This window comes from Phragmites australis, chromosome 8 (genome assembly GCF_958298935.1).
Source record: "Phragmites australis chromosome 8, lpPhrAust1.1, whole genome shotgun sequence".
Lineage (NCBI taxonomy): Eukaryota > Viridiplantae > Streptophyta > Magnoliopsida > Poales > Poaceae > Phragmites > Phragmites australis.
The window spans coordinates 12,439,881-12,466,758 of record NC_084928.1 but is presented as its reverse complement, the minus strand read 5'-3'; the positions used below and the strand labels follow the sequence as shown (position 1 = coordinate 12,466,758).

Sequence of the window (26,878 nt, the reverse complement as noted above, 5' to 3'; positions counted from 1 at the left end):
TCGACCACTATGAACAGTGCTCCGACCACAACGAACAATGCTTCGACCTTGGTGAACAGTACTCCGACCACGGTAAACAGTAGCTTCGACCAGTGAACAATACTTCATAGCCATGACCAGTGACTACAATCAGTGGTCACGACCAGTGAGGCGATTAGTGACCACAATTTGTTTCAATAGTTAGTTTCCAAATAGGTGGAAGAGCAGGTCAGATTCAAGTACATGGATACGTCAAGCATGTAGTCGAATCCAAGAAGGTCGAGCTGTAATAAAAGATATTCGGTAGATATATGGGAGTTTACATGGTTGATTAGTAAAGGTATGTTAGTTATAGAAAGTTTGGAGATCAAAAGGAATAGCCAAATCATATCTATAAATCTTGTTCAGCTTGAATTAGGAGTTCTGATCTCTTATGGCTAAGACATGCCTCCCTCCCTTTAAATATGAAAGGGTCATGGCTAATTGAAATAATCCAACAATCAATCAAATACCAATATGCATCTACTATTTTTCTACCTAGCTCATGTAGTCATGTTCCTCCTCCTTCCTTCTCATGCTGCTACTCGTTTTTTATCTCGACGACCAAGGACAAGCCGTCGGCTGACCGTGCCCTGACGGGTCCCTCTCGGGTTCGATTTGCTGACAAAGATCCGTCGCTATAGTACTAGACTAGGTTTCTCAAGTGCTGCTCGTGGGGTTAGTTATCCGTTGCCGGTTTGCTCGTAAATCGATCTTTTGTTGCTATGAAAGCGCAATAGTTATCTCTGTTGCTGAACGCCATGCGTGTGGTGCTACGGATTACACACGAGGTGCTCGTGTGTTGGTGCGAGGATCCATATGTTTGTGCCAACAACATTATTCATGGCCGAATTTTCATCTTCAAGCACATGCATTGTATACGTTTGTAATTGACGAATTCCTTGCATCAGCCAGCTGGGCCTATTTGATTCCCTTCACATTAAAATCACACATAAGCAGGTCTCCTTATCAATGTGTGGCTTTAGAACTGAAATCATATTGTTTAATTGATTTTGCTTAACTGAAGTAACATAAGAGTTCAGTGACACACTGATCTACCCTTTAGTATAAGGACACTGTCTAGGACACTAACAGAATACACATGCAGAATTGACTTGATCTCAAACCACATTTTTAGGAATCCCACTATCCAATCATTGAAGTTTTTCTTACTGAACTGTATGAAGCTGAAGCATTTCTGGACTAGGCTGCTAGCTAAAAGCGCTTGTGTGATTTTAACTTGTTTCAGAGAAGTTACCAGTAACCAAATTTTAACTGTCCATTCGTTGACATTTATCCAATACCATGCAATGTTCTTAGTAAGTTTTGATTTTATATTGCAGAAAAAAACAAATAGTAAATTAAAAAATGTATAAGGAGAGGGTGATATCCCAGCAACCAGCAAGAAAAAGGGTCATTTCTTTCCTTTTGGTGCTGCTTTCTTCTTCCATTTCATTTTTTTCTTTTTTTATGTAACACATCCACTGAACAAATATATCCAATTTGGTTATGTAACGAAATATCTTAGTTACAGTATGTTGGAATGTACAAATTATATCAATGGGTTTCTACTTTCTACCAGGACGTTGTAGGTGATGCTACTTGATGCAATTGACATTTGGTTCCTGAAAATGATTGTTGGTTCGCTATTTTACTTGACTGTTTTACTTGATGCAATCATGCATAAGCAAGTCTCCTTACCGATGTGTGGCTTCAGAAACTGAAATCATATTGTTTAACTGATTTTGCTGTATTCGAGTAATATAAGCGTTTAGTTATAAACTAGCCTACCATTTAGTACAATAAAACTGTTTATGCGATTGTGACATGGTTTGGATTAACATTGCACTCTCATTTCAGATTATAGCACATTCAATGAACTTTTTTTTTGTTTTTGTTGAGGTATGCATGTAAATAAGCCTTGGCTCATGCATTGTTTTTTGGATTAACATGACACTCTTGTTTTAACATTCTGAACAGCTAAAGAATGTTGCAGTTTCTGAACATTACCAATTCTTTTTAACATACCATTTTTGTAAGTTATAATATTGACCAATCGATTGTTGTCTTCCTCGTAGATGGTGTCTTCAAAATGAGACGATGGTCAGTAAACCTTATTGAGGATAATTTTGAGAAAGCACGGTGCGCAACTTTATGTGCTCCTTCTCGTAGCCTAGGAACAACGGTATTTTAGAGTTCTCTACCATACGCTGGAACTTTTGAAACTCTTTTTCATTGGTGAAGTTCCCCTCCCTATCGCGCAACATCTGCTCCAGATCATCAGCGTCGGCGTTGGCCAACATCTCCTATAGATCATCATCAACCAACGTATCTCTGGTAGGTGGCATATTGGTGTTTTCGTCAGCCAACATATTAGTGCATAAGTCTTCGTCTTCTCTGCCAATGTATTGCCCTTCCTGTACGATCTCAACTTCACCGTGCTCGGTCCAATAAGTATAGCTAGGTATAATGCCCCTTGGCATCAAGTGGGAATGTATCTGCTGGGTGATGAAAAACTACTTCCTGTTCTCGCAATCGACGCATGGACAACACATGTATTGAGACTGTATATTTGACTTATGCACACCGCGGCTTGTACTAGAAAATAATCCACGCCGTTCTTGTACTCTACACTCACACAGCTCGCATCATACACCCATCTTCTGTCCATCTACAATTATATCATTATGCTAAATCCAAATTCATAACATCTAGAAGATTTTGCGATCACTAACGAACAAATTACCTCCTCATCTCCTACCGGCAATTGGCCCGAGTTGGAGGAGCCGCCTTTTGTATGCTTTCGCTTATGCTTCCGATGAGTATTTGTTGGTGCCATCCCTAGAAATTTTCTTTATTATTCAACCATTTTGTATGACTAATTAAGTTAAAAAAAATGCTCATACATAAAGTTTATAGATTGGAGCTTGCTAATTAAATAAAATATAAAAAATATAATTGGATATTGCTACATACCTAAATATCATGGAGAAATTTTCTAATTCATTAAAAATCAAAATAAATACGCTCATACCTAAAGTTTTCATATAGGAGCGTGCTAATTAATTAAAATATAAAAATATAATTGGAGCTTGCAACATACCTAAATATCATGGCTAATTTTTCTAATTCATTATAAATAAAAAATAAATATGCTCATACCTAAAGTTTCTATATTGGAGCTTGCTAAATTAATTAAAATATAAAAAAATAATTAAAGCTTGCTATATATCTTAATTTTATGGTAAATTTTTCTAATTCATTAAAAATAAAAAATAAATATGCTCAAACCTATAGCTAATGTAAATCAATAATAAAGACACTTTCCCATAACCTACTAATTGAAGCTTCCGTATAATAAATGAGATACAATTGCATCTACATTGTCTTAAAACATCATGGTCATATGTGCATCTCCATCATTTCAAAATCTAGAGTAATTTAGCAAATAAAATTCAACTAGAAATAGATTGGAGATGAAGTTACATACCTTAGAACACCTAGGGCATGAGGATTTCTCAAATTTTGAAGCCACTAAAAACTTGGTGACAAAAAATGACCGCCACCGAGAAAACAGAGCTCCTCTCTGTCATGTGATCGGGCTTGGGGAAGTAGAGGGTGACTTTTATATAGTCGAGACATCACTGCCGGCTCATATAACAAACCGACAGTGATGCCCTGCTATCACTACCAGTTGGTGAATTAAACCGGCAGTGAAGATGGAGCAGGGTATCACTGCTGGCTCAAGCCAATAGCTGGCAGTGATGCCCTTATCACTTCCGGTTCATAAGCCACGATGACTGTATTTTCTCGCACGGCTTATGAACCAGTAGTGATTCCCCATCACTGCCGGTCCATTAGGACCCGGCAGTGATGAGCCGGTATATATAGGGGTTTATATAGTAGTGGATCGAGGTATCACAACATAGACTTTTTTTTATAAACACCAATACAAGTCGTGGAGGCACGCACACACTAATACCATACACACGCACTCACACATCGCCTACTATTAATGTAGAGCTTAAATATTGACGAAGTCACCATATGCATCTCATTGTCCACATGCATATCGTCTACCACTGAAAAAAAATTCCGCCTTGTTAAAACACACAAGGAGCAAACATGAGATTGGATGCCAGCTGGGTAGGAGGCTCAACCAACTCCACTCACCATCCAAGCTAAGACTTGATTCTCATACTCATTTATTTAGAATGTAATATTTCATGACTTTGATTACATAATCGTACTTATAAGTACCACTCGCCTTTGTCTACTCATGGCTTCCTAAACAAAGCTACACACTATGGTAATACCATCTTAAAACTAAGAAGACAATATATACCCTATGCGAAGCAACAGCTAATCTTGATGAAACCATCGATCCTCATGATACTACGGTGAAACATCTGAAGACAAAATAACAGAAGATATTAGATGGCACACACTGCAACAGTTGTTCAAATAAGGTTTAAAATAAGGTGTCCCAAAAAGAATTACCTGAAGATGGTTACGCAGGAGGACTGGCAGGCGTCATTGGCGGCATTGGAGGGCTAGAGGGCATTATTGGCGGCACCTGTTGTGCTGTCAAATACATCATCATGCATGTTAACCTCAATGCAAACATAATCCACGGAAATAACGGACGCTACATGAAAAAAGTTGTAACTTACTGTTGCACGAGAAAAGCTACACACTATGGTAATACCATCTTAAAACTAAGAAGACAATATATATATACCCTATGCGAAGCGACAGCTAATCTTGATGAAACCATCGATCCTCTTGATACTACGGTGAAACATCTGAAGACAAAATAACAGAAGATATTAGATGGCACACACTGCAACAGTTGTTCAAATAAGGTTTAAAATAAGGTGTCCCAAAAAGAATTACCTGAAGATGGTTACGCAGGAGGACTGGCAGGCGTCATTGGCGGTATTGGAGGGCTAGAGGGCATTATTGGCGGCACCTGTTTTTCTGTCAAATACATCATCATGCATGTTAACCTCAATGCAAACATAATCCACGGAAATAACGGACGCTACATGAAAAAGTTGTAACTTACTGTTGCACGAGAAAAGCGTTTGAAGCGGCAGCATGGTGCCGCAAGTAAGCGGGAGGATCATCATACGGATCGGATCGATGGGCCGGGGCATGAAGCTGTTCATGTCACCGTTCATGCCGTGGCAGAGGCAGATGGGGGCATCGTTGATGACCGACTTCAAGCCGTCGCAGCATGTGCTCGGGGCCGTTAGTACGGTGATGTTGGTGAGGTAGTCCATGCATGGGAACATGCCCATCAATGAGGTTAAGCACTCCGCTGGTTGTGGCGGCGAGGGTGCGCTTCCTGGCAAGCCTGAGAATGTCGAGGGATGCAGTACTTCTCCCTCTGCCTCTTGGCTTGGCTTGAGTCCTTGGATCCTCGCTTCGGACGGCTGCAGCGCCGCCGCCGCCATGGCGAAGGCGAAGAACAGGGCGATGAGCTTGGAGGGCACCATCTCGATCTTGCGTTGGAACGGGAGGTTTGGGACGCTATGGCCGTACAGTATGGCGTTCTGGGCGATTCGTGTGGATGGAAGGCGACGTGGGCTGGTCCGAAATTTGTAGTGCTTCTGGGGTCGCGATAGAGAACTTGGATGTGCTTTAGTAAGAGTATTGGACTTGAGTACTTTGTCCGAAACTACTGCGTCTGAATTCTGATTTATCTTCAGCAAGGTAACGAGTCCAAGGAGCACGAGAGGTTCTGCCTCTAGTTTCTTGTGCCTCTACGAGGGGAAAAATGAAGTCATGAACAAATACTTCTGTTGGTGTTAATCAGGACAAGTCTGAAGGTATGAGACTCTAAAGTCCTGAACCGCCACATTAGAAGCAGGTGCTATGCAAGTTTAGATATTGTTGTGACTTGTAACAGTCCGGCTTTCGTCAAATTTCGCTTAGAGATCGAGAGCCTCGTGCTCAACTAAAATGCTGTTGGCGTCGATGAGTAGAGTTTAAAGTTTGCTGTATTGAGTTATGACAGTTTTTTCTAATGGAGTTATGACAGTTTCTCTTAAAGTTTATCATATTATGGACACCTTTCCCTGTTGCACAAAGCTGATTGGATTTCAAAGTACCCTCATCCAGTCACATTACGTAGGAGTATTTCTGCGTGTACATAAGGTCTCTACTAGCTCGTCAATAGTCAGGCCGGGCTTTGGACCAGGCCTAAAAAAGCTTGAGACCCAAATATTTTGTTTTGGCAAAGTCAAGATTGAGCATGTCTCAGCCCAACAAAGCTAGGCCCAAAGCCTGAAAATCCCCAAAATACCACTTTTATAATTTGTTGATAAAAGGTACTCCTTCGGACATAAAAGAGTGTTGTTTTTGGTTGTACACAGTTAACACTTTGAAACTTTGACTATTGATATTTTTAAAAAAAATTCTATTGAACTTTTGAAAATGATATAGTTAGATTTTACAACTTTGCTATATTTTAAATACATTTTAGTCATCAAAATAGTGTATTGGTGACTATATTGATGTTTAAAATAACACTCTATTTATGACTAGATGGAGTAACTTATTTCTTTCTGATATACATTTAAAGGAATAAATGCATAGATGCATTGTAATATGGGACTATCTATTTGATACTCCCTAAATAAAAATTAAAGTAGTTTAGGGCATCGACATGATCTACAAGATGGAATTTTAGCTGCTAATTTCTATGGAAAATATGATATTTAAAATAAAAAGGATCATATGGTACGAAAATACTTTTCATGATAAATCTACTTACATCAATCTTATGTTGTCAATCTACCTAATTTTTTATATATTAATGGTCAAAAGTTTAATTTTTTTTTACCAATAGGAATCTCGAAACGCCTTATATTTTGAATCGGTGGGAGTAATCACCTATTTTTCTTTTGGATTGCAGTCAGTTTTTTGCCAATAGTAATTCGACATGTAATCCAGTGCATTTTTGTGCAATGGCATTGTAGTCAACTTTTATTAACTCAAATAGCAAAAAAATCGAATACAATTTTGTTGGATTGCAATCAGCCTTTTTAGTCGACAACAAAAATAAAAAGACTAAAAATTAGATAACTGAAAATTTTAATTTTTTATTAAAATGTAAAATTAGAGTACATTCACTACCGGATTTTGATACTTTGCCGTGTGCTCAGGGCACACGGCAAAGCGCTAAAAACACTCGGCAAAGTGTTTGCCGAGTGTAACACTTGGCATAACACTGTCGGCATACACAGTGCCGGCAAACAGCTGTTTGCCGAGTGTTTTATGTCAAGCACTCGGCAAACATATTTGCCGAGAGCCAAATACGACACTCGGCCAAAAAAAACGACCTAACGGCGCCAGGGCCTTAACGGCCTCTTTGCCGAGTGTCTAATGTATACACTCGGCAAACCCGAGGACACGTGGCGCTCGCGACTTTGCCGAGTGTCCGTGGAATACACTCGGCAAATCACATCACGTTTGCCGAGTGTATTGGAGGGTACTCGGCAAAGTGAGTACAGAATAGCGCCGAGATAGCACTCTTTGCCGAGTGTATACACTCGGCAAACTGGCATCCAAAATGCCAGATTAAACAGTCTTGCGACACGTGTCACGTTTGCTGAGTGTAACACTCATCATATCCAGGATATGCCGAGTGTTACACTCGGTAAACTGTTCTATACCAGACCGCCAATTGATCCTTACCAGATTCAAAACTGTCGCTGCAATTCAAAACAATTTATATATATCTCACAGATTACCACATTCACATAAACATCACATAAACCGTCGCATAAACATCATATAAACCGTCGCATAAACATCACATAAACCGTCACATAAACATCGCAAGTGACACAAACATCACAAATTGTCGCGACAAGATAGAAAAATATAGTCCAAACAAAAAGAAAATGTTGCAGGCCGTAACAGACTCCACACTTGATTACCACCTTAACCTGCATCAATCAAGGAGCAGAAACACTAAGTAAGAAGTATGCATTTTAAAGTAAACAGAAATGCTAAGTATGGATATAGGGTTACAAAAGTAAGTTTTCAAAGTGAGGAGAACAAACCAAAGTGAGGTGGAGTACCAATGTGCGAACCTCCAGCTCCAGGCGTATTCGATCCCTCTGATGGATACTGCAAAAAGGAGGAGATAGTTAGCACAACACTCTATGGTTGTAGGAATTGCAATAATCGTGATTACAAGGTTATAAACTAACTCACAGGAGTGTGTGGAGCCTGTGGAGCAAGTGGACGAGAAGGGGTTGGCATTGGTGGCGAAGTTTGGCCCATTGCAGCATAAAGGGGCGTCATCATCGCATACCATTGGGATCGTTCTGCCGTCATCCTCTCCTCGAACGATCTCTCTAATTCGTGCCGGAGCCTCCTTTCTTCATCCAGCTGGGCCTATAGTATGTCATCGCAATCTCATCATCGTTCCAATTCAAAGCATGTAAAGATCATGGAGGATGAATGAAATAGAACTAACCTGGATTTCGTTCATCCCAATCCGTGTAGTCTCTGGGCGAGGACGTATACCCAGACCTGAGCTCGTGCTCTGAGCTCTAAGCTAAGAGAGAGAGGGAGTGGTGGCCGTATCGAGTGTGCCGTCGCCAATCCAGAACCGGCCATGTTTCTTGCCTCCTCCCGCCCTCATAACCACTTCCCCATCAAGATCATGCTCGCTCGGATCAAAGTCTGGGCCGTGGACCTCCTTTGCCATCGATGTGTATCCATCCAGGCGAGCCTTGACGTTCTCATTGTTGTACGCTGAGGCCGGGTCATTCGGGTCATATGCAACCCCATGCATCGCCTTTGACTTATGGGCCAAAGCATAAGCCTTGAACTGGGAGAGAGGCTGACCATCATTTTTTGCCGACTGCAACAGAAAAGCAATAACATTCATAAAGGGGACGCCCGCACAGAAATTAAGGAGAACTGAGCTTGGGAACAACAGATGCTATTGCATACCCATCTAGCCGCGAAACTAGTCAGGCTGAGGTTGCCTTGATGGTGTGGCGCGCCAGGCATCAACAATCGCCTTTCCTGGCAAGCATTGTGACTCTCCTCCCACTCAGGAGCGCACCACTTCTCCACGATCACCGTCCAGCACGGAAGGTCTCCTGCGCACCACCCCGAAGGCACCTAAATAATCAAGTACATGATATATAAGAAGAAGAAATTAAGTGTTAGTATTCTAAGGAATAATAAGCTTTAATGTACTTTACCTGCTGGTACTGCTCCCGGGTCAGAGATATGGTCCTAGCGTCTTTTTTTGTCACCTTCGCTCCAAGGTGTTCCGCGTGAAATTTGATCACGGCCTGGACGCGCGCCTCGTAGTGCATATCCTTAACAAGCTTCTTGGCAGCTTTGTCGACGACAGCAGCTGCCCTAGCCTCTAAGCCCGGCTCGCATCTAAAAAAATCCTGCATATAGACGCGACGGATCCAGTCATTAGTTAAATAATTTCCATGCGATTAGTATTGACTAATGTAGTGCGAAAGAAACTTACCCACAGCTCGGCCTTCACCCGCTCGGCTCTATTGGGAAACACCCTTCCCTCCCGGTCACGGGCGTCCGGCGCGGCTGCATAGTGGGCCCATGTGTATGCCGGCTCGGTTACTCCGCCCAAAGTAACCATGCCAGGGAACTTCTCCTTGATCAAAAGTCCAAGGATGCCGTTTACATGGCGTGAGTCGTCACCCTCTCCAACCCTCAGCCAGTTCCTGCACAAGTGTAAAGGCAATTTATTAGTATGTGTTGAAATATTGAAGATACAAAGGCAAAAAAATAGTGAGAGTAGAGAGAGCCATTTACTTCTCCCCATCTGGTCGAATGAGCGGGCGTCTAGCCATTGGCACCGGTCGCCTCGGGAGGCTAGAAGGACCACGCAGCCACACACGAGAAGAAGTAGAGCTAGAGCTACCCCCTTGGTCAACCTGCTCCTCCTCTACCTGCTCCTCCTCATCCCCAGACTGAGTCGCAGCCGTAGGTATAGGCGAGTCAGACTCAGACTCAGCCGCACCTAGAGGCGACTCAATCTCCTCCTCAACAGCAGGTATAGAAAGACCTCCTCCACCCCTGCCTCTGCCTCTCGGCCTTCCTGGAGGTCTTCCCCGGGGTCTCTTTCCAGACCCGTCACCTGCATCCGTGGCTTTCCCCGTCGCCTTTTTGTATAGCGACGTCAACTTCCTCATACCGCCCACCATGCTTCAATCACTTCCTATGAGAACGAGTAAACCAATTAGTACGGATGTTACAACTTGATGTAAATAAATGAAGCATACTAAAAAAAACATGCTATGAGAAAGAATAAATCATACAGTTATTAGAAATAAACATACAGTTATTAGAAATAATCATCATCATCGGGATCAGCTGGATCATAAGTCACATCATCACTATCACGCGTGTTGAAATAATCATCCTGATGCTCGGGAGGAGGAATGCCGTCATCATTGTCATTGCCTAAATGTAACCGCTCAAGTAATTCCAAGTCCCTCGCATTCTCAACCTCGTCTTCTTCATCCTCGTCAGCACCAGTTTCATTGTCTACTTCCATGCCCTGAGCTTCCGTCAAGTCGATCTCAAAATTCCCTGCGAGGCCATCTTCTTGAAAGAATTCTCCATCATATGTGTTGGGGTCTATGTTGTAATCTTCATTGTTTGGGACTGGTAGTTTACCGTGTGGCGGTACCTTGTACACAACATCCCAACCCTTAAGACGCTGAACGGTTTTGCACGGGTACGAGAGATAATAAACTTGCGTGGCCTGTTGAGCCACAATATAGACATCGTCTCCTGGTAATACGGTTGATTGTCGAATTTCGACTAGCCCAAGATTAGGGGTCCGTCTCACAACTTCTGGATCGAACCAATGGCATTTGAATATGACGGGATTCAGAGGTTTGCTCCCATCAAAATTCAGTTCGTATATTTCTTCAATTCTTCCATAGTACTCAGCCCCATCTAAGCCTGGAGTAAAAACTCCGGTATTTGTTGTTCTACGATTGGGCCGACTCTACTCGTGGCTTGCTGTGTGAAAGCGATATCCATTCATGTCATAAGCCTTAAATGACCTGACCCTATAGGCACAACCATCAGCAACTTGTCTCAAGTCGGCACTCATAGACTCGTCGATTGTTCCCTACAAGTTTAAGCGGGATAGCTTGGTGTATTAGTCACATGTAAGAAATGAAATTAAGTTAGAAATGAAATCAAGTTGGTGTAATAGCCAAGTTAGAAAGTACTTTCTGTTTGAACCAAGAAATGAAATCAGGCATGTCATTTCCCACACCATCTCTAAGAAGGGCCGAAGCTTCCTCGAGGGTAGGTTCCCTTGATTCATGCCAGAATTGCTCATGGAATTCCCTATAGCAATGAGAAGAAGCGGAGTTGGACACAAACTTGTGACTAGTTGAGAAATAATGTATTGAGCACTTACTGCATGTACGGCTCCACTTCGGATAGGTTGGTCAAGACATACAACATAATACTGCGCCACTCTTCATGTTGCAAGGTCTTGTTAGTCGCACCACTTGCACAGCCAAGTTGCCCTTTTAAAGATGCTAAGCTTTGATTCATCTTCGGGGTTGCCAGCATTGTAACGAGGGGGTGGATTATGCACACTGGGAAGATTGTTAGCATAGTATTTTGTTGTGAAGTTTGACACCTCCTCCAGGATGTATGATTCGACTATGGATGCTTCAATTTTGCATTTATTTTTACATTTATTTCAAAGAATCTTTTAAAATCTCTCAATTGAGTAGCACCAACGGCCCTGCACGGGCCCCCCCATTCGTGCCTCATACGGGAGGTGCAAAATCATATGTTGCATCGGATTAAAGAAGCCGGGTGGAAAGATCTTCTCCAATTTGCAGAGCAACACAAGCGCCAGTCTTTCCATGTCTGCTACCACGGTATGAGATAACTCTTTAGCACAAAGCTGGCGGAAGAAATTGCTCAACTCCGCAAGCACTAGCCAAACATCCTCGGGGACATAGCCTCGAATCATCACCGGCAGTAGCCGCTCAAGCCATATGTGATAGTCATGACTCTTAAGCCCGTTGATTCGCAAAGTAGCTAAATTCACTCCCCTCTTCAGATTCACTGCATACCCATCAGGGAACATCAAGGTTTGGAACCACTCAAGTACTTCCCTCCTTTGAGCCCTTGTAAGAACGAAATTAGCCTTTGGCTTCGTCCACGATTTCCCGCCTCTGGGAGGGGCCATGTCTAACTTTGGTCTATTGCATAATCTCGTTTGATCGACTCTAGCCTTAACTTTATCCTTCGTCTTCTCAGGAATGTCCATGATTGTTCCAAAAATGGCCTCAGCGACATTCTTTTCAGTGTGCATTACATCAATGTTATGTGGAAGAAGGAGATCATCGAAGTAGGGGAGATTCCACAAGCATGGCTTGTGAGTCTAGGCGTGTTGCTCACCATATCCCAGAAATCCATCTCCTTGGGCATTGGCCTCGAGAGCGTCTAACTGAGCACGAACCGCGGCACCGGTCATCTTAGGTGGTGCCGAGCCTTCGACAACTACATCTTTCGTAAAGTTCTGCACGTCTTGTCTGAATGGATGGTCAAGAGGAAGGAATTGTCGATGCTTGTCGAAGGAAGAATATTTGACACCCTTTGTCAACCAAATGAACATCAGAGCCACCCTGCATACTGGGCATGGGAACTTCCCATGCACACACCAGCCACAGAATATCCCATACGCCGGTAGGTCATGCAGGGAGTACTGGTACCAAACATGCATTTTGAAGTTTGTCTTTGTAGCTCAGTCGTATGTCCAGACCCCATCCTCCCAAGCACGGACCAAATCATCCATTAGTGGCTCCATGTACACACTCATATTCTTCCCCGGGTATTCAGGCCCCGGAATTATCAGCGACAGGAATATGTTCTGTCGTTGAAAGATGACGCCGGGGGGGGGGGAGATTGAGGGGAATAACAAACATGGGCCAACAGCTGTATGAGGCACAAGTCATACCATATTGATTGAACCCATCAGTTGCGAGCGCATTTCGTACATTACAAGCCTCTAGAGCTTTTTCACGATGAATCAGATCGAACCTCTTCCATGCTTCACCATCCGATGGATGTACCAGCTTATCAGGATTGTATCGACGCCCATCTTTGTGCCATGTCATCTGTTTAGCAGATTCCACAGTCATATACAGACGTTGGATTCTCGGTACGAATGGAAGATACCGAAGGATCTTCATGGGGATTGCGAGCTGCCTCTTCTGACCATCACCAGAGTCTACCTCAAGATACCTAGAGGAATTGCACTTCACACAGTACTTTGCGTCCGCGTGTTCTTTCCTAAATAAGATGCATCCCTTTGGACAAGCATGTATCTGCTCATATGGCATCTTAAGTGCACAGAGGACTTTCTTCGACTCGTACATGCTCTTTGGCAGAATGTGACATTCCGGGAGAAGGCTACCAACAACTATCAGCATTGCGTCGAAGGTTTCTCGGCTACAGCTAAACTGGGACTTGATAGCCATTAGGCGTCCAATGGCATCCAATTGAAAAACCTTGGAATGCCCGTGAAGGGGTTGCTGCGCCGTAGACAACATATCATAAAAGTCCTTTGCGGTTGACTCCGGCACTTCCTCCATACGTGCTTCATTAAAATGTGCGTCATGAAAGTCATCTAGCATGTCTCCGACCCTGACATCATAGTAGTTGGTGCGTTGACGCACCACCTCCTCTCTGGCACGTTCGGACTCACCATGGTAGGTCCACCGGGTATAGTGTGGCATAAACCCATTCTTACAAAGGTGTTGACCCATGACCTCCTTTGTTTGTTGACGCGCGTTTGCACAAATACTGCAGGGGCACCAAGTTCCACGAGGTCCCTTAGGCCTAGCAAATGCTAATTCCAAGAATGCATCGGTCTTCTGGATCCATTCATCGGTCAAAAAACCTTGACTAGAGCGGCCAGTGTACATCCACTCACGATCATCCATCCTCTAACATATTGGGAAACATACACATATAATATTTTTTATTCAGCAAGTAATATAAAAATCAATTTCATCTACCTATACAATTAATTATTTCCATCAAATATTTGTGTTTTACCATAAGAGGGAATCGGCATGCATCAAACTATCTAATAGGTAAAGATAGGTCCTAATCCCACCCGACGATGTGTTCATTGGGCCGTTTCCATGCTCTACTCCGATCCGAGACAGAATTTCGGCAGCACCTCCCCGCTGTTCTCCAAATACACGTCTCGGCAACAAGCCAAGACAATGTGTATCCAGAGAACAACGGGGAGACGCTGCCGAAACTCTGTCTCGGATCGGAGTAGAGCATTGAAACGAACCCAATCTACACATCCTCGGGCTGTCCAAAAAATATGGATAATTCGAAACAGTTACGGTTATAGATATGCAAAGACTTGCATATTTATAACCATAACTCTTTCAAACGGGAGACGCATAGGTTACGCGACATGCACATCCTAAACCCTAAATTAGCCAAAATTCAAAATTTCGGCGGCACCTCATTTGTAATAAATAGCAAAACTGACATAGAAAAGTTATGTAGTCCGGTCATGTCTGAATCTTTTATGATTAAGGATTGTGTTCTGATATATTTTAAAGATGAAGGATATAAGTTCAACACTATACGGTATATTAATCAAGACCTAAGCATGCACTCCTAGAATTTATCAAAAAGATTACTGCTGCCAAATTCAATTGACTTCCAAATTTTCTCTTGCATGACTCCACCTTTAGTGATTTGCTTGGTGTTCAATAATCAAGCAATTAAATAAAATCGCCACATCAAAATCTTGTTAAATAAACTGCCCATTAGCTTCTATTTTTTAATGAAAAGAAACTCATGTTATATTTTTGACCCATATATTTGTTTTGTCACTACAAATATTTTGATCATCAACACTGTGCTGGACTATAAAATTACAGCATGCTTTGTCTCTCTTCCACCTCATTCACTTGTCGTCTGTGCAACAGACCCCCATATCCACATTAATTAGCTAAACAAAATGAAGAATATAAATGAGAATTGCACTTCCTCCTCGCCAATAATTTGGCTATAGCAGTTTTGTGAAACTCCCAAGCACTGATCGTCTAAGCAAGCATAATGCGTAATTATAAAGAGAAAAAAAATATAACCTTGAGTTTTCCAAAAGGGGATGGCTGCAATTTACTACCATGGCAATATCTTTTCACTAGGTACTTAGCACAATGGACTCTTCCGGAAAAAAATATGAGGTATACGTATGCTCTCATTCTTTAACTTAGACAGAAGATAACCTAGTGAAAAGAAGACTATCAAAAACTAGACTTTTATTTTCATGAGCAAATGAATTATCAATAGCCAAGGTTGGAGGGTAAGGCATGGACCGGACTTGAGATAGGGGGAGTGTGAGAGCGCAGTGGCTATGCAAATTGGAAAATGATGGGAACAACCAAGAAATCGGAATGCAAGTATGACCAAAAGATGAGATGGGATGACTAGAAAGGAGGAGGAGAGAAAGAAAAAGCGAATATAGCCAAAGACAGCTTCACCTGTACCCCTACTTGCTTCCAAGCTACCAAAAGAAGATGTTTCTTACTCAAAATTTGGTAAAAACGTCGAATCACATACGTAAAAAACTGAATTGGTGAGACAAATCTAGCAGGAATAGCCATGCTGCCATTGTGGCTACGCTTCCTTTTTTGAGCCACAAGTACTCACTCAACGTTGCATTGGCCACTCCCCCTAGAGATAGGCAGCCCTGTGCCAGTGGCGGACCCAGGATTTAGCGATTGGGTATTCAGTATTAAAAAAAATGTTCAATCCAAAATACGAGAAGTCCATAGTAGCGTAAATTTTAAAGTATAAATTGTTCATAGTAGAGAAGTTTCAACTAATTAAAAGAAATTACAAAGCATTTAAACAAAATTACAATTTAACTTTGTGTTCCTTTATGGCTTGGAAGCGTTTAATGATGTCACTATCCTTAACTTGCACAAAAAATTTACGCTCAACTGCTGATTGCCGAACTGGGCAGTCAAAACATAAAGATCATAAATACCTGATATTTGTTGCTATGTGGGCTCTTTTCAGTTAGGAAAAAATGCAAACTCCCCCTAAAGTCACTTGGATTTTAACTTTTCCCTCCAAAAAATATTTTGTTGCAAAAAAAAACCCCCAAAGGTTTGATTTTGTTGCAAAAACACGTCCAAAAATTTAAAAAATTTAAAAAAATCACAAAAAATTCTAAAAAAAACTAGAGACAATTATAAGACCTTTTGTGAAATTTGTTTTCAAAAATAATATCCTTTACATCATATTACATGGAGAGTAAGTTTGAAAAAAAAGAAAAACGTGCAACTCATTTATTAATTCGAGTTAAATGCATAGTTAATTATTTACTAATCCAAAAATTATGAAACAAAATTTTTTAGTCTTCTTACATAATCCTCTATCTTGTAAAAATACATGAAATCTTAAAATAGTTATTGTAATGTGCAGGATTGAGTAAATATGTTGCAGATAGATTAATTCATAACTAATCCATAACACCCCAAAATTAGTGAAATCACTTTTATTAGTTTACTAAAACAATTAGTTTACAATTTACTGAGTGGTCTGATGAATTGAAGCAGCAAAGATATATATACGTAGTATATGTGCTATATACTTAATTTTTTTGCAAAAAAGTTGGGTATTCAATTGAATACCCATGCATCATGATGGATCCGCCCATGCCCTGTGCTGTGTGCACCTCTTTCTCCAGGTGTGCATGTCAGCATGTGTGTTTTTGCCACATGCATAAGCAAGTAAAAAAAATCTTCATGCAGCAGCTGAACAAAAACAACATGTGTTTGCGAAATGGAAGAACGAAATGCAAGCAACATATAGGATCAATAAAATGCCAAAGAACGATGCATGTTGCACTAGCGCTCATGTGTAGGCATAAAATGAGAACAAGGAAAATGAAGAAATGAAATATTCTTCCGGATACCTTCTGGTCAAACTAATTTACGAGGAAATAAATAAATATATATATATACATATAACAACCATCCAGGAAATGAAAGGAAGACGGGAACAAAGAGAAACGAGGGAGACTGGTGAAAAGGAAAAAAGGAAGAAAAAAAGGAGAAAATTTACCACCATGCTTTCAGCACTCAACTTGAGAAGTTCAGAACTCCTAAAAATCAACTGGATCTAAATGTTGTATGGGTCAAAGAAAGTAAAATCGACATAATTTTTTTCATTGCCGAGAAAAGTGACATGAAATTGTAAAAGAGAAAAGAAGCTGTCAGCATTAGATAGATCAGGCAAGATGGAGTTGTTTGCTGCCCCGAGGTGCCCAGAGCAAAACAAGTGTCAAGACAAGTGTGTGGGCAGGATTTAATACAAGCTGGCGCTAGATCAAAATGGAAAGAACAAAGCTTCCTTTCCCCTCGCAACCTTCCTCGTGTTAACTCTATTCTTTCCATCCACGATCCCTTATTAGATCAGCAAATGAACCGTCTCCAGGTGTGCATGTCAGCATGTGTGTGTGCCCCCAAAACATTCTTTTAAGCTTTACATTCAACCAAATGGAGTATAACCACATGATTTATGCTCACCACTTTACATATATGCCAATGCATACTACTAGCTAATATCTCTTGCATATGCCTGGCATCAACTAAGTGTATGTGCATGGAGATTGAACAAATAATTGAACAAACAAACAATTGAACTTAATGTGCATGGAGAGGCCACATACCTTGCTGATTTGCAGGAGGTCGGAGGGGGGCGGCGCGGAGCGGCGTCGGAGGGGGGCGGCGCGGGCGGGGTGGCGCCAAGCGGCGTCGGGCGGCGGCGCGAGGTGGGGCGGCAGCGGAGGAGGGGGACCTGGCCGGCGCGGGTCGGCGCGGGGCGGCGCTGGCCGGCGCGAGGCGGAGCGGCCGGCGCGGGGCGGCATCGGAGGGGGGCGGTGCGGGCAGGGCGGCGCGAGGCGGCGTCGGGCGGCGGCGTCGGGCGGCGGCGCGAGGCAGGGCGGCAGCAGCGAAGGGGGATCTGGGAGGAGGGGGAGGGTGGCGCTGGCGGCAGCGGCGGATTGGGGCGCGGGAGGCGGCGGCGGCGGCCGGGGAGAAGAAAATAAAATTGGAGTACATCTGTCCTCGCGCGCAGCCGGGGATGGGAAACCCTATATTCGTGAAATTGCCGAGTGTCTGTTTTTGCTGAGTGTCAAATCTAGAACACTCGGCAAAGCTATTGTTTGCCGAGTGTAAACGCAAGAACACTCGGCAAACACTTGATTTTTTTTTTGCTACAAATGCACTTAATGAATTAAAAATAGCAAACGGACCCCAAAAAATACCAGATTTTAACATCGAATATGCTATGCTGTATATTAAGTGTAGAAAAAGTTTCAAGGTCAAACACGATTGAACCGTCACTTCGGCTTCAAACCTGATCCGTTCCCTCTCAAAACAACGATTCTTCCTCGGAGATGCTTCAGTTTCTAAGCATCGTACATGATAACTTTTGCGAAACCTTCTCAAATTTTTATCACAACCTCTACGTGTCATATCATGACGCTATGGCAAGTCTCATGTTTTTCATACTTCGTTTGTTTTTTTTAGAATTAGAAAACCAATAAGCTACATGTTGGTGGTCGAGTGTTGCCGCCCAGATGTTTCAAATTTCTTTTCATTTCTTGGGTAAGGCCTAAAAATAGACTCAACAACATGAATATGATTTTTCTACCCATTTTTGTTCATTATTTCATGTACTTGCAGATCAAATTTGACTTATATCCATTAAAAGCCAGGAAATGCACTTAATGAATTAAAAATAGTAAACGGATCCAGAAAAATACCAAAGTTTAACATGGAATATTCTATATTGTATGTTGAGTGTAGAAAAAGTTTCAAGGTCAAACGATGATTCAACCGTCACTTTGGTTTCAAACCTGATCCGTTCCCTCTCGAAATCATGATTCTTTTTCGGAGATGCTTCGGTTTCTAAGCATCGTATGTGACAGCTTTTACTTCTTCCACTTGGCAAGCATTGAAAATTCCTTCTTTGTCTGGATGACAGCTGGAATGATAGTATATAGCAGAGAAATTTCTTTTTTAAGGCAAGCAAGAAGAATTGTCATTCTCCTTTGTTTGTGAGCTCAGCTCATCACACGGTAGCATCTTTGACACATGTTTAGAGCACAACTGATTCCAAGGGCCGCTCCCAGGAGTCCACATCTGCTGCATCTCAATCTTGAAGCACGACTGAATTCTAACTCCAAGTTCATAACAATATCATCCTTAAACCATACTGCAGTAGTACCGGAATCGATGTGTAGCGGCCCTTGGTCGGTTGTTATTACGAGAAAGAAAAGAGAACAAAAGGAAACCAAAAAGAAAATAAAGAAAAAAAATAGTTTACCGAGTGCCAAATATCGGGCACTCGGCAAACATACATGTTTACCGAGTGTCCGTTAGACGACACTCGGCAAAGGGGCGACTCACCGTCAGCCGCCGAACGGAGGGACATGTAGCGCGTTGTTTGCCGAGTGCCCGAATTCGCCGAGTGTTTTTTCTCTTTTTGCCGAGTGCTATTGTTTGCCGAGTGTTTTTTGATGAATTTACCGAGTGCCTAATTATTTGCCGAGTGCTTTCGTTGGGAACTCGGCGTAGGTGGCTGTTTGCCGAGTACCCGATATAATGCACTCGGCATACACGTAGGCACTCGGCATAGACCTCGTTTCCGGTAGTGATTAGACTCAAATATTTTAAAAAAACAGCAGCATCAACTACGTTGGCATTACTATTATCTGGAATAATAAATTTGTACACTAAAAATGCCTAGAAATAGAATTCAAAGGAACACTTGCATCCCAGCAGAAATTCTTTGCACTACCAGTGCTATAACCATGGCCATATCAAATTAGTTACATAAGTACATACAAATTTTATCAAACAAATCCTAAAATAACTAAGTATGTGCTCAAGTTTTAATTTACTAGTACATAGTACCTATTACAAGAAAACAAAATCTTGAAGTAGCAGAAATGATGAACCAAAAAATTAATACAAAAAACTAGTATATACATAGTTCTAAGTCACTTTTATAAAAGCATAGAACAGTTACCATTTAATAAATAAAGAATTATATTGTAAAATATTATATTTCTAGTATCAATGAAATTTAACTTAAACTGAGATTTCAAATTACTTAAAAAATCCCAATTAGCTTTCAACTGGCCAACCGAAAGAACCCGAAAGAGAACAAAACAAAACAAAACCAAAACCAAACCCTTTAATTTTTCTATTCTAAATACATTTTAACCCTTGTGATTTATGTATATATCTTTTGATCTTTCATACACACTCAACAATTAAAAAATACTAATTTTTTTTAAAAAAATATGAAAGCTAATTCAACAATTGTGACGAGAGAGGCCATGGCAAATCCGGGACGGATAAATGCTACAGTATCATGCAAATCCGGGACCGATAAATGCTGCAATATCATGCAAATCCAGGATCGATAAATGTTACAATATCATGCAAAACTGGAACCAATAAATATTGTAATAACATGCGAATCCGGGACCGATAAATATTGTAATATCATGCGAATCCGGGACCGATAAATCTTGGGTCCTCGGCTGTCCAGAATGTTCCCCTCCACCTCCACCTCCGCCACCGCGTCCCGCTTCCTCCTCCCCTTCACAGCCGCCTCCCGCCGCACCATGTCGGCCGCCGCAGCCGACCCGCCGCCGCAGGCCACCTCCAAGGCGGTGCGCGTGGTGGTAAAGGGCAGCGTGCAGGGCGTCTTCTTCCGGGACTGGACCGTGGAGACGGCGCGCTCCCTGGGGCTCGCCGGATGGGTCCGCAACCGCCGCGACGGCACCGTGGAGGCCCTCCTCTCCGGGGACCCCGCCAAGGTCGACGAGATGGTCTCGCGGCGGCTCCCCGTGGGTCCGCCCGCCGCCGTCGTCACCGCCGTCGTGTCCTCTCCCGCCGACCCGGTGGACCCCGCAGAGGGGTTCCACCGCAAGCCCAGCGCCTGATGCCGCCTGCTTCTTTCGTGCTAATCTTTGCGCTGAAGGCCACGCTTCTCTTAGAGATTTTAGTGCCGAATATACATGGTGTTGAAATAATCAAATATTGGAATTCGGATGCGCAACTCTGAATGTACGAGCAGAAGAATAAGAATTGAGGGCAGGACCAGGATTGTGTATTTGTGATTGCTAATGCACTCTGTTCCTGTCTTGTGATCGGTGTCTTTAGACTCTTTACCAGCGATTTTAATTTCATTTTACAATTTTTTTAATGGTGTAATGGCTAAAATTCACGAAATTTTGGTTTTTTCCGTATGAGGGTCTTATATGCCCGTGATTTTTTTAAGAATTAGATATTTCGTTTCTCTTTAAAATTCGTGATATTTTGCTAAAGTTTTAGCCCAGTGCCATGTGCCCCGCCCTGTGAATAAATAGGTATATCTATAGTGTAACGCTGAATTTTTTTTCAAGAATTAGATATTTCATTTTTTATGAAATTGGAGATATTTTGCTAAAATTTTAGTGAAATTTTAAACCTTGTCTCTGACAACTATGGTACATGTAATTCTGTGCTTCTCACTAGTTTGTTTGAGTATTGGTTGCTTGTCACTAGTTGATTGCACACTTGTGCTCAGATCAGCCTTGCCCTTCGTCATTGCATGATCAGGCTGAATCATATCCATGTTGAGAAATTTTCTGAACACTATCTGTCCTGTTTCGGTTTAGTTTTGAGCTGTTTGAAGAAATCAGCCGATCGTTTCTACACTTTCATGTGACCATGCTCTGCATTTGTTCAATAGAACGTATTATGCATCTTCTTTTGGTCAAACTCAGTGAAAAAAACAGATTGCTCTGTTCATCAGGTCCATTCACTCGACCAAAATGTACTGTCAAAACTTTACATTGACGGTTCAAGCAGATGTGAAAATTAACTTATATTTTATTATATAGTAAAGAAGAGAAAAGAAGTATTATTGGATGGGCCGGGCTGAGCTACAAGTTGGACGAGGCCCAACAGCCTTCACTCTCTGGATTCCTCCTTTGCCAGGACATTCGTTTGGTCGTTGTCCCCCCTCGCTCCACTCCCCAACCACACCATGCTACCACGTCTATTCCGTTGCCTTGCCGGCACCATAGCCTCCTCCGCCGGCATCGACGTCTCCTCGTAGCCCGTGCCGAGGCCACAGCAGGAGCCCGCGCGGAAGGCGGTCCGCATGATGGTGAAAGGCCGTGTCACAGGGGTGGGGTTCCGCTGCTGGACTGCAGAGACGACCGAGTCCCTCCACCTCGCCGGCTAGGTCCGCAACCGCCGCGACGGCACCGTGGAGGCCCTCCTCTCCGGCGACCCCACCAGCATCGACGAGATGGTCTCCCGCCGCCTCCCTGTTGGACCTCCCACCTCCGCTATCACAGCCGTCGTCCCTTCCCCTGCCGGCCCCGTGCACCCCTCACTTGGCTTCGAGATCAGGTTCACCGTCTGATCGTCCCGAGCGCCCAGTTCGAGTCTCGACGCGCGTTCTTGGACAACTAGTCTAGCACTACTGATGATCAGAGGCTCCTTGTATAGCTGCTCTGCAAAATCTCTGCTTCTTGTGCGATTGCTGGAGATGGAGCAAGTGGTTCTTCATGCCTCTTGGTGAATTCTCATGACAATGGTTTCCTATGATGGTTCGGCATGGTAAGTGCAATCACGAATAAAAAAAAATTCATGTATTCACACTCATGTCCAAGCTTGTATGTGCTAGTAAAGCTTGCTCTGCCAAGGACTATGAAATATCAGTAAGTAAGAAACGTTTTTTTAAGTACGCGTCAATTATTAGTAACGGATATAGTGTCAATCCATCACTAATGTATGATCTAAGTTGGGATTGAGTAAGACCCGTCACTAATGATGGTTTATTAGTGACGGTGAGAAAACGATCTGTCACTAAAGATATTAGTGACATGTCACATTAAAGTCCGTCACTAATAATTCAGTCATTAGTGATGGGTATATGAGGCAGACGTCACTAAATATAACCTGCTCATTAGAGACGGGTCGTTATGAGAGCCGTCACTAATATTAAAGTAATTAGTGATGGGTCATAGTTGTTACCATTACTAATGACTGACTCATTAGTAATGGATGAAGGACACCCGTCACTAATTTTTGTCACTTCTATCTGCCCCCGACCACTCTTAGCCTCCCATTTCTCTCTCGACCACTCTCATCTCCGCTCACGCCCGCTCGCCTCCTCCTCCTGCCACCACCGTCGTTCGCACCTCGCCGCCGATGCTACCGCCATCCTCCCCCCTCTACCACAGCCCGACGTACGCCGCCGCCCCCCTCTACTAGCTAGGGTTAGGGAGATGGATCAAGGTAGTGGCGGGGGTCGTTGCCGTTGCCGTGGTGGACTTGGATGGATCCCAACAACTCCTCTATCAGCTCACGCACTATGCGTACACTACCCTCCAGACGTTCCCCCACCAGCGTTCTCCCACCGGCCACGATCGAGACCGATCATAGTAACCTCTTTTCTTTTTCTCCCATATTGTTAGACTCATAGTAACACTCATTAGGACATAACAATTTAATTGAGTTTATAATACATTAGGCTCAATTCATATCATCCTATCATGTAGGTGTTGAAACTGATTCTATGGCTTAAAGAGGTAATCCCTATGATAAGTTGTATTGTACCTTTGGTGCAATCCACTCTAGTCGGAAGGAATTTTGTGAAGCTATATATCTCTTTTGACATACGCTCAAGGGGAGAAAGTAGTGGGGATATCACTATTAGGGCATGTGGTAAGGCTTCATCGATTTCGTTGCATTCTGAAAAAACCGCTGTTGAAGGGTGTCTGAAAGTGCTTGAGGAGCATGGGTTCTTTTTGCCTGACTACAACTATTTTCGAATAAAAGAGCTTAAGGAGGGCGAAGAGGATTTGGCTTCGATCAGTGACAGGCTTGCTCAGTTCAATGACTATGATATGGTATAGTAATATGTAATCCGGTTGTTTTGATATACACGACTGTTATTATTTTTATAATTTTATTTTTCTTTGCATGTAGGATATTTTTGGTGACACCTTTGCGGCAATTAGCTTTCACGCTATCTTAGATCAAGCCATTGAGCATCTTGAGTTAAGCTTTTATGGCCCCAGAGTGGACTTCACTGATGAAGGCAACTTTCAGGCTGATATAAGGTTTCATTTAAGTAGAAATGAATCAGCTAATAAGACATTGTTTACTGTCTATGGTAAAGCATCGGATCATCCATATCAAGCGAAAGAGAGTGCACTAATTCATGCGCTAATGTATATCAATGAAGTACTAGGATACAATATTTAAGATTTCAACTATGTTAAATATCAGAGCTTATATGCTCCAACAAATGCTCAAGTATAATGATGTATGGATACTTGCATAAGTGTGTAATGTATGCATAACTATATTGTATGACAGACTTGAGTTAAATTCAAGTTTCTGAATGTATATCTGTGTTCTTGAATGTGAAGACGGCTGCCAAATTCTGACATTGCTTTAGGGTATCGTCCCTCGAAGTTCAGTTCTATTCTATTGAATGGGATGTTGAAGTACTCTCTATTTGCATGCATGCCTCGATCTATTCTGAAAGTCGATATCTTCTTGTAAAAGTCATAAGTGACGGGTCTTAGTTTTCAGCCATCACTGATGTGTCATTAGTGACTAGTATCCTTATCACCCGTCATTAATGTTAAATAATTAGTGACGGGTGTCCTTATAACCCATCACTAATATTAAGTCATTAGTGACGGGTGTCCTTATCATCCATCGTTAATATTAAATAATTAGTGACGGGTGTCCTTATCATCCATCGTTAATATTAAATAATTAGTAACGGGTGTCCTTATAACCTGTCACTAATGTTAAGTCATTAGTGACGGGTGTCTCCTCGGTACAATGCTCAACATGAAGGGGAAAACAAAAGATCATGAAAATGCAAGAGCTGACCTTGAACAAATGAACTTAAGGACTGAGCTTCATGTCAAGGATACGGATAAAGTGAAATTCCTACCCCCATCTTGCATCACCCTATCCAAGAAGGAGAAAAAAGAATTTTGCGAGTTCTTGCACGGTGTGAAAGTTCCTTCCGGTTACTCGTCCAACATTAGAAGACTTCTTTCGGTGAAAGAGCTAAAAATGGCTGCCGGCATGAAAACTCATGATTGCCATGTGATATTGACGCAGATGATTGCGGTTGGAATTAGAAACATGTTGCCAACTAGTGTTCGAGAGGCTATCATGAGCCTGTGTTTTTTTTTTCAATGCAATTGGTCAGAAGGTACTCGATCCGGAAGCGCTAGGCGAGCAAGAAAAAAGACACTATGAGACTCTATGTCTTCTCAAGATGTATTCCGTACTATCCTTTTTCGTTATCATGGTCCATCTCATAGCTCACCTTGTGAAGGAGATTTATTTTCTTAGCTCTGTGTTCTTGCATCAGATGTATATATATGAGCGATTCATGGGCGTTCTCAAGTCGTACGTAAGGAATTGAGCTTTTCCGGAGGGGTGCATCGTGCAAAGTTACTCTACAGAGGAGGTAGTGCAGTGGTGCGTTAATTACACGGAAAAAGATAACCCAATTTGTGTGCCTCATTCTCGCCACAAGGGTAGGCTCACAGGGCAAGGAATTCTAGGGAAACATACAATTACTCATGAGCCGAAGGTATAGAACCAAGCTTATTTCCTCGTGTTGCAACAAATGAACGAAGTGTCCCCATATATCGACGAGCATAAGCAGTTATTTCTTTAGGAGAATCCAGGGCGGAGCGAAGCTTGGCTTGCGAAGCAACATATGCAAAGATTCAACACTTGGTTTCGAGATCGAATAAATCAATCGAGTACTCCTACAAGTGATTTGATCAGGAAACTAGCAGCATGCCCTATATACACAATTACAACATATAAATAGTACGATATAAATGGTTACACATTTTACATGGTTGTCCAAGATCAGGAAAGAACATACCAGAACAACGGTGTACATATAGATACTTATGATAACAACATGCACAAGAGCACATACTATGGTCAGATAGGGGATATCTGGGAACTGGATTACTTCGGATTCAAGGTACCCCTGTTTTGGTGTCATTGGGTACACGAGACAAAAGGCGTTACGAAAGACAAGTACGGATTCACTAGCGTTAATCTCAAACTTGTTGGATATAAGGACGAACCTTTCGTACTTGCTAAACAAATTGCCTAGGTGTTTTATGTGACTTACAAGGCAGATGAGAAACTTCATGTGGTTCTCGCCGGTAAAAGACAGATCATCGGAGTTGAAAATAAGGTTGATGAGGATGAGTACAATCAATTTGATGAAATCCTCCCTTTTGCTACTACAATCATACCACAAGTTGAACGAAGGGATCCATGTCAAGAAAGTACGAAAATGACTGCTACATGCCAAATGGTACATGAATCAATATACCCTCAAATTTGTAATATTTGTAATATTCATTTAATTATGAATTTCAATGTACCCCCAAATTTTTAATATTTAGTTAAGTCTGAATTTCAATGTAACTTCAAATTTGTAATATTTCTAATATTTAGTTAAGTCTGAATTTCAATGTAATCTCAAATTTGTGATATGTTTGCAGGAGAAGACGGCTGCCAAATCCTGATTTTACTTCAGGATGCAGCTAGTATACAGGTAAATCCCTTAGAGAGATGAGCACATTAGTGACTGATGATGACTTCACATGTCAGTAAATATATAGATAGTGACAGGTTAATTTACCACCCGTCACTAATGATTGTCCCTGCCGTCCTTGACTACT

The 26,878-nt window shown here is 42.2% G+C and overlaps 1 protein-coding gene, 1 long non-coding RNA gene and 1 pseudogene across 2 annotated transcripts; 2 read left to right on the top strand and 1 right to left on the bottom strand.

Moving 5' to 3' along the window:
- Positions 1–7,912: 7,912 nt before the first annotated feature.
- Positions 7,913–8,340, bottom strand: LOC133927550 (uncharacterized). Its single transcript, XR_009911347.1, has 3 exons — positions 8,248–8,340; positions 8,094–8,160; positions 7,913–7,976 (listed from the first exon to the last, which is right to left on the bottom strand). It is a non-coding gene; the product is annotated as an uncharacterized LOC133927550 (long non-coding RNA).
- Positions 8,341–20,623: 12,283 nt separating this feature from the next.
- LOC133925847 (uncharacterized) lies at positions 20,624–21,382 on the top strand. Its single transcript, XM_062371597.1, has one exon. It carries the CDS (start codon positions 20,681–20,683, stop codon positions 21,074–21,076), a length of 396 nt encoding a protein of 131 aa, XP_062227581.1. The 5' UTR covers positions 20,624–20,680; the 3' UTR covers positions 21,077–21,382.
- A 250-nt stretch (positions 21,383–21,632) lies between these two features.
- On the top strand, positions 21,633–22,765 carry LOC133926641 (uncharacterized; annotated as a pseudogene).
- The last annotated feature ends 4,113 nt before the right edge of the window (positions 22,766–26,878 follow it).